We start from the raw sequence: 8,599 nt of genomic DNA on the forward strand, positions 1-8,599 counted from the left end.
TTATATATTTTTCACTTACGATGCAATGCCCAATACCCACTATGATTAAAGATAACTCATAGCTACACTCAGAACTTTGCTCCCCTCTTTTCCTGTCACTTCACTCCCCAACCTACTCCTCCCTCTCTCTGTAGAATAATACCAAAAAAGAATGGGGTAGGCAGGTGGAGCAAGTGAAAGATAGAGAGAGTGTGAGAGAGAGAGAGAGAGACAGAGAGAAGTAAGAGGCATCAGTAAGACAAAAGCTGGTTTAACAAATTTGAAAATCAGTGACATAAAGTCACATTTTATTATGTGATGCACCACATTTTATGTTAAAAAATGTACAAATACTTCCAAAATATCAATATCTATTAAATATTTGAACAGTATTTTTTACAGAAAGAGAAGAGAATAGAATGATATCCTTCTTCTTGGGATCTTGGATAAATTTGTGTGTCTTAATTTCACAGCAATGCTTTTTCCCCTAATTACATATTCTACAGACCCTGTCCAATAATGCACACATAGCAAACTAAACACCACACATAGAGTAATATAGCAATGCAGCATTGCTATTCTAAAATCCTACCATCACATCAAAATGAAAAGACTCAGGCAGCATACACAAACCACAAAATGACTTCCCAAACGTCATAAAACTATATGCAGCTTTCCACTTACATGTAGACAGTGCTCAAGCTAGATGCATGATGTTAAACTGCTTGTTAGGTATAGGGATACTGTCTCTTTCTGCACCACTCCACCTATACTATAAATACATTGAGTTTATTGAATAGATAAAGCATAAACAATGTGTGTTGTGAAGATGAATGTGATAGAAATGAATACTATAAGCTCACAGCACTATCAGTAAAGCAGCAGGAGTAGACAAACACAGTTTAACTCTTAATTTTTAATGAGGTATCATTTTCCTCTCTCTTACAGAAGAATTCACTATTAAATGGTAAATCCATCCCTTTCACTCTGAAATTTGCAGGTCATTCCACAAATGGCATGTGTGCAATAAACCATCAGCTTTATAGCTATAACTCCATTACTTTCTATGGGCCTGCTCAGTGAGGAAAATATAAACAATGAAAATTACCATGCATAGGGGGGCAAGCCCCCCTGCACCCTCCACAGCTCCTGCTACTAATATCAACTCTGAGATCACACTACACAGAACAAAACGGCAAACATACCATTCCACACTTCATGACTGCCTCTTTAAATTGTAAAACAACTATCCTCAAACTTCTCTTAGAAACACTACTCCACTGTTAACACATTACACATTATTATATATATATCCGATACTTACCAGAGTATCACAGGTAACCTCAGTCATATTCCCTTCTTACTTGCTATACTACAATATAACACATCTTAGTGTAGTGTAGTGTGATCTCGAATTTGATATATTTAAGTAGCAGAGGGTGCAGGGGGGCTTGCCCCCTGCTTATATTTGAAGAAGTGTAATATGCTTTGTTTTTTTGTTTCTGTATATAGTTGTGATGGAATACACTACATGTTGCTTTCCTATGTTTTTTCAATGTTATGGGATTCAATGTTTTGAGTTTTCAGTGTTTTCAATTTTCAGGATTTTTGTCTCAGTGTTTTGAATTTCAATGTTATGGGCTTTCGATGTTCTAAAGTGAATATATATATATATATATATATATATATATATATATATATATATACACATATGAACACACAAACACACACACATATATGTACATGCATATTATCTACATTTGGGTTTAAATAATAAAGTTTTATGATCACTTTTTGTGAAACATTTCATGGAAAACTCATCTTGTTGAGTTACAATTAGTAGAAAACAGCAGAAAATGGAAAATATTTTCAAAAGTTTTTATTATGCAATTTTAAGCCTCCCTTTACTTAAATATACTGACTCTACAGTCACTTAGCCACACAAAAAAATAAAACTGGTACATACAGAAACTGCACCAGCAGTGAACATCTACAGGTAACACTGATCAACATGTTCACAATCAGCCCAGCATACAAACGTACATTTGAACTAATATTCTACACAACACTGTTTTACTATTTCAGGCTATGTCAAATGAGTTTCAGTCAAGTGAACTTCTAATAAAACTTATTGTCTACCATATAGTTTCAATAATTTGTGATTCAACAGTTTAATAACATCCTATACGTGTGTGTATGTCTGTGTGTGTGTCTGTGTGTGTGTATGTGTGTGTGTGTGTGTGTGTGTGTGTGTGTGTGTGTGTGTGTGTGTGTGTGTGTGTGTGTGTGTGTGTGTGTGACTGTATGTTTTTGTATCATACACCTTGATATACCTTGCAGTTAGTGAGTTACTAGGCAAACACAGCTGTACCCTTTCTTCTATGACTTAATAACATTACAAGATAACAGCTCTTAAGATCTGAAGTATTTCTGTTCTCACTGCGCTCAGGACCTATAGAGCTATTTTACATCTCCCACCCAACTACCCAAGTGATAGGGTAGCAGTTAGCCTAGATATGGGTAAAGCACTGTTGCTAGTACTTGAAAATTCATGCAGCAATGTACTGCACTACCTGAAGTGAAAGTAATCTGACACATTCCATTCCACATAGTACACGTCTTCTAACATGCGTTCTATTACATGAGATTTTTGTGTTTCATTAACTTTCAGATTTCTATTCCTTATCCTTATGAAACAACCTTAATATTAATGTTACGATTCTGAAATGGACTCTTACACTCTAAGCACATTAAGATTAAGCTGTCTTGCTTACAGAATACTGCAAACTGAGATCCACAGAAATTCAGACTAATAACACCAGTCTGTGTGTGACATGATTCAGAGAAAAGGGATGTCTCTTTCACACTTATAATTTTTTTTCTTTATGCAAGTCTAATACTAGTTTACATTTGCTATTTCAGATCCAGTTGTTGTGCCAGCTTTGTTAAGTAATAAAGAAAATACCTCTTTTCCTGTAGAGTTCCTCCTTTAACATGAGAAAAATCTTTACCTGAGAGAAGAAAATCACACGGTGCTAGAAAACTGTAAACAACGGGGTCTTGTTCTATTAGAAAGTACTTCCGGTTTACAATATATATATATATATATATATATATATATATATATATATATATATATATATATATAAATTGCTTCATGGAAAGGTGTTCAGTTATGTTGTATAACCAAGCAAAGATTGATATTAAAGTGAATTATTTAAGTTAAAAGTGTCTTTCTCTCTTTTCTTGCACATATAACTTCATGGAGATTTTTTGTACTCAAGATTTGTGTGACATTAATGAAATAACTGTGTTTTGTATTATACAGTAGTGCAACTGGTAGTTTAAGTTGCTGTAGTTTGATACCCACTTTACATATGGATAGAAATAAAGTACAACTGGGGAGCTGTGCTGATTTTTACCAGTTTCTGTGCATAATCCCACTTCATGCTAATCAATAATTACAGTACTATAACTTTGTTCCACTTTGTTATTCAATAAAAATGCAACATAGCTTTGGTGAAAGCTCAGTAAGTAAAAAAAAATCAGCATTCAAAAAAACATTGTTGACGTGTATAAAGATAAAACAGCATAGTTAATAAGAGCTGCACTACACTGTTTCTTTTTAAAGTCATAATAAAATATTATTTAATGTGCACCTATATTTTTAGTCATTGTTGTGTAACAGCTTTTGTTAGTATCTGTGGCTTTATTTAGTCATTATTGTTCAGTATCTTTTGTCAACTGTATTTACATCGTTAATAAGTTGCTTTATTTAAACTCAGGGGATTATAAATACAGACTGTTATTTATATTTCACGTTACAGCATGAACTAGTCTCACAATGTGTAAAAAGGGTATTGTGCAACTTTTAAAGTAACCAATATTCTAAAATAAAATGTGTGTACAAAATATTTCCTTATGGATGTACAGTCATGACCCTTCTTAATTTCAGAGTGTCTTGATTCCATAATTACAGGAAGGGCCCATGGCACTACATTTTAATCAGAGAACTCTAAAATAAATTGAGACAAAAGACAGCGATTTAATTTTATATCTTAAGTGTTTTTCAAAACATTTTATCAGTATAAGTGTACTTATGACTGCCCTGAATAAACATTTTGGAGGCATTTCTACTGTCAGCAAAAGCAAATCTGGCAGGCTAACTTAAAATATTTATCTTTATTTTGACTGGTCAACAAAAGCTGCTTAAACTCTTTATGTTAAGCTATAGAATCCTGACAGTTTTAAACAGACAATATATTATAACATAAGCTTAATATGCTGAATATACAAAATATCCATAATAAAATACATCATAAAAACCTATTCAAATTATAAGTTTATTTAAAATATAAAGAATACATAGAAATGTTCAGTAGTGTATGAAGTAAACAGCAATGGTTTGCAGATTATTTACTTGACTAAACAAAGCAGGCATGTTGATTTTTTAACTACCAGCATACTACACTTCTTTAAGAAACCTACTAACAGTGGATATCTGCTGACAAAAATGTTTTGCAAAAAAATAAATAATAATAAAATCCCTCCCATCTGTCAGCTCTAGGTATATCAGCACACTATTATCAGTGCAGAGTAAAAAAATCTGCTACTCCTGTCTGCTTGATGCACACAATACAGTAAAAAATGCAGATGCTCTCTATGAAAACATCTTAGCCTTATTCTTATCTAAAACCTTGCAAGTTAAATAACAAACAGCAGAAAGGAACTTTACTTACATGATGCTCTCATTTGCTTTGAGCGTGCTTTAACTGATGAAGGTTTAAACTGCATATTCTGTTTGACTGTAAGATGCTATACAGTTACCCTAATCATCCACTAAAGGACTGCTTCCCAGACAAACAATAGTACTATTACTGCTGCTGCTTGCAGAGAGGACATGGCACCCACCTCTGTCCTCTAAGGAATTGATACTGCTAGCCTTCCTATGAAAAACATTAAGGTATGAATTCTCTTCAACTTGCAAATGCAGCCATATACCAGATTCATTTCCTGTCTGCAAAGAATTCAATTCAACTTGCAAATGCAGCGATATACCAGATTCTGTCCCTATCTGCAAAGGTATGGCAGTCCAGGGCTACCATTGTTATGCTGCAAGTGTGCCTCCAGTACTACTGCCAAGTGTAAGAGATAACATTTATTCATATGTCCCTCCCCGTTGCAGAACATTTCATTTTCAATCAGTCTTCCTTTTACTGGGGTGTTCTGAAACAAACAGTATGCTGAGATCAGCAGTCATTCCACACCACTGTGAAGTGAGCAAGCAGTTTACCAGCACTGTTTATCAATTATTGTTACATTTGCAGATAAACTGCATTACACATTATTGACCCCTCACTTGTTTTTATCTCTAAATATGGCAGTGGGATGTGTGGGAAAACACAGTTCCTAGTAGGGCAAGTCATATCTTGAATAGGCATAGCAGGTGCTAGTTTTCTGATTACCAAATGGTCACTGCAGTATTAAATTTGTGACTGAAAGTGTAGGTTAGCAAAATTAAGTTCCAAAGTCAGCTCCCTGAGATGCAGTTAGACGGTGGAATACATATAACAAGCCATAATGTTTATTTTCAGCTCTCTCTATAAGACTACTTAGCTACAGACAGTTGAATATGTTTCATTCCTCTGTCTGGTGTCCAGCATTGTTCTGTCTTTATGAGTTAGAAACTCCTTATTTTAAAGCAAACAACACTCATCAGAGTAAAGCATGCATTTTATACATTACTCTCATCAAGAGATATACTTTAGTAATAAAATCTGAAGGTGAAACCATTAAAATATTATAAAGGCAGTATGTCAGGACAATACTGTGTCAGACAGACCACGCTGTGATGGAAATTAGTTGGGGGTGCTGCAGACAGGAGGACATACATCAACCTCCAAGCAGCGCCAGCATTTACTGTTCTAACCCACAGACATCCTCCCAACACATGCATCCGTACACAGGTATCTCAAGTATAAATTAAACAAAACTGAGGAGAAAAAGGCGCAAGTCATTTCTTCAGACACCCAGGTTACATTTACGAAAGTATATAAAGTTACAAAGCCAGTGTATTTACAGCTTTGTATTTAAGATATGAAATGTGGTGATGCGTATAGAAGGATGAAGAGCATTCAAGCAGATCATATAAACCCTGTTGACAGCTGAGTTTATACAGATATTCTAGTTTTACGAGCGACTTAGCTGAGCATAATTTTGGTTTATCTAATTATTCATTTTTTTGCATTTACCTGAAGTCGCTGTAAGGATGAATAATCCAAAAGCCGGCAGACTTAACCCTTTCCTGCTCCCTCTCTACAGCCTTCTGACTCCCGAACATCCGCAGAGAGAACTTATTGACCCCGGGTTGCAGCATAGCCCCAAACTGCCGCTGCATAAAACCGGCTTCTGCCCTTTGATCTTCGTCGGGCAGGATTTGCTCTGACCCTTCCACCTTGATGTAGCTAGACTGTGGATCAGAGGGAGGTTGTTGCTGGCCCTTAGAGCCAGACTGTGAGTCCTCTTCAGCCCCAGTGGAGCCCACTCCGCTAGCCAGGTTCCCCTCCTCGTAGGGGGTCGCCTCTCCTTCTGTGATGAGCCTCTTCCCTTCAGCTGAGTCGGAGTCGTGCAGGTGTCTACTAGCTATGGAGGAAAGGCTTCCCCTAAATCTACGGCAGTCCCCGTTGCTACTGGTTTTAGTGGGCTTAGTACCCACCTCAGTCTCCATGATGATGGAGTCTCCTACTCTGGTTTCTCCTAGTCCCTTCACGCCGCTAGTAGAAGGGGACGGCAGAGGTTTCAGTTTGATGCTTTTTCTCCTGGTGTCCTTGTCACCGTCTTCCTCTTCGTCCATGATGGACGCTTTGGGTCCTATTTGCTGGGGCAGGCTATAAAGCCTTTTGCGCATGGAAGGTGGCAATTTGTCCATTCTCTTTGTAAACCCCCCACAATTATTATTTTGCTAGGAGGCAGAGCTTTTCAAACCATTATCAGCTTGTCATTGTTTTTCTTCCAGATCAGATCATTTGTAAGCTTAGCAGCACTGCACAGAGGGGGACGCATACATTAAGAGCATCGTCAATATTTGGCACTGGCTTTTTTCCCAATGAAAATGGTGATCTGCAGTACCGGGATGTGGAGGTCCAAGGCACTGATAGTCTGGATCCTGCGAACATATTTTAAGGAGCAGTCAAGGACTCTTACATGCTTGCATTTAAAAAAGTAGGCATGTTGCTGTCCGACATACAGATGCCCTCGTTCCGCATTTAGGATCCTACCAGTAATAAACTGCCAAATGAAACCTGCAGCATCCTTAGATTTGCTGACATCACTGACTCCTAACACAGCTTGCTTCTGGTACTGGGAATATTCATGAAGCCATCCGATTTACTGGGTTGCCATAGGAGCAAGAACTGCAATCAGGCTCTGCCCACCTGGACTGTCAGCCCGGATTCTTAAAGCACCAGTATGTAACAGGACTGTGCTAGCTGGCGTGCGTGGGAGGAGGGAATACCCTTACAACCCAGTTTCATTCACATTTTTTTTTAATACTAAAGCCACTTGTTTATTTTTACTATGATTGCGTCACTCGTTCAGCACTACTGCACTTCCACTGAAAAACAATTTTATATCAGAAAGATTAACATGTACACAGAAGTTTTCTTCTATATTTTATAGATCTCAAATAACAATAATGTTTGTCCTGTAGTGTAGTTGGAGACGGACACCTGCTACTTCGTGGTTAAAATGAATATAACTGCAAGATGCAACTTGCAGTTAGCGAAAGTGAGAGGAATTCAGTTGCCCTGTAAATGGTTAGTGTAATGCAGGAACCATTAACATACAGTTTTAAAATGCATTGACAACATAACATTGCTGTTAGTGATGTAACTAATGTGCAGTTACGCACATAACGAATGTGTGCCCTTTCAAACCAAAGGCAGTTTTTTAACAGCATCATCTCAATTGACTGGACAAGTTAAGAGAACTTGCCGAGCTCTGCAGGTTACTGACCACTGGCACAACTTCTAATGTGTGATTTTTGTCTATCAGAAGAAGGGGTACGGCTGACTTGTTAGAGCAAGAACAACTGCTTGGCACTAAGTTTTTGGCTGCGAAATCCATTCTGCATCATTTTTTATCAAAGACTGGCCAGTCATACAAAGGATATCGAATTTGAAATCATCACGGTCTAAATAAACTAATAAATAACAGATGCTTCGCAACTTCTTGCTTTCAGCAGAGATACAACCTACCAACGCACAGTCGTGGTTTATTGTTTAAATACCAGCAGGATTTGCTCGCTATTGAGTTGCCTTATACACTCTATGATTCTAAAATGTATGTTGTGCTACTGTGCGTTTTATGATCAACATTCTGCTTCAGATGTTTTCATGAAGTTACTGAGGATGAATTTTTAAAAGCCTCTCCTATTGTTGTGTCTTTCGGCTTTTCCCGGTTAGGGGTCGCCACAGCGGAACTCCGGACCGCTAATGATTGGCAGTTGATTTTTACGTGCTGAGTTGCCAGCCCTAACGCACAACCTTTCAACGAAGTTACGCCCATTCACGCATGTCTCCACGCAGAAGACGCTCTCTCTGAGAGTCGAACCGGTCAGCGT

General features: G+C 37.4%; 1 protein-coding gene across 1 annotated transcript in view; it reads right to left on the minus strand.

The window, feature by feature from the left end:
- HCN4 (hyperpolarization activated cyclic nucleotide gated potassium channel 4) overlaps window positions 1-7,314 on the minus strand; it is a 2,820,592-nt gene extending 2,813,278 nt beyond the window's left edge. Inside the window, exon 1 of the mRNA XM_044077556.1 lies at window positions 6,231-7,314. Coding sequence (XP_043933491.1) covers window positions 6,231-6,907 — 677 coding nt within the window. The 5' untranslated portion in view covers window positions 6,908-7,314. The remainder of the gene's footprint in view (window positions 1-6,230) is intronic.
- Window positions 7,315-8,599: the final 1,285 nt, after the last annotated feature.

This window comes from Protopterus annectens, chromosome 7.part0 (genome assembly GCF_019279795.1).
Source record: "Protopterus annectens isolate FY-2018-M chromosome 7.part0, PAN1.0, whole genome shotgun sequence".
NCBI classification, from domain to species: Eukaryota; Metazoa; Chordata; order Ceratodontiformes; family Protopteridae; genus Protopterus; species Protopterus annectens.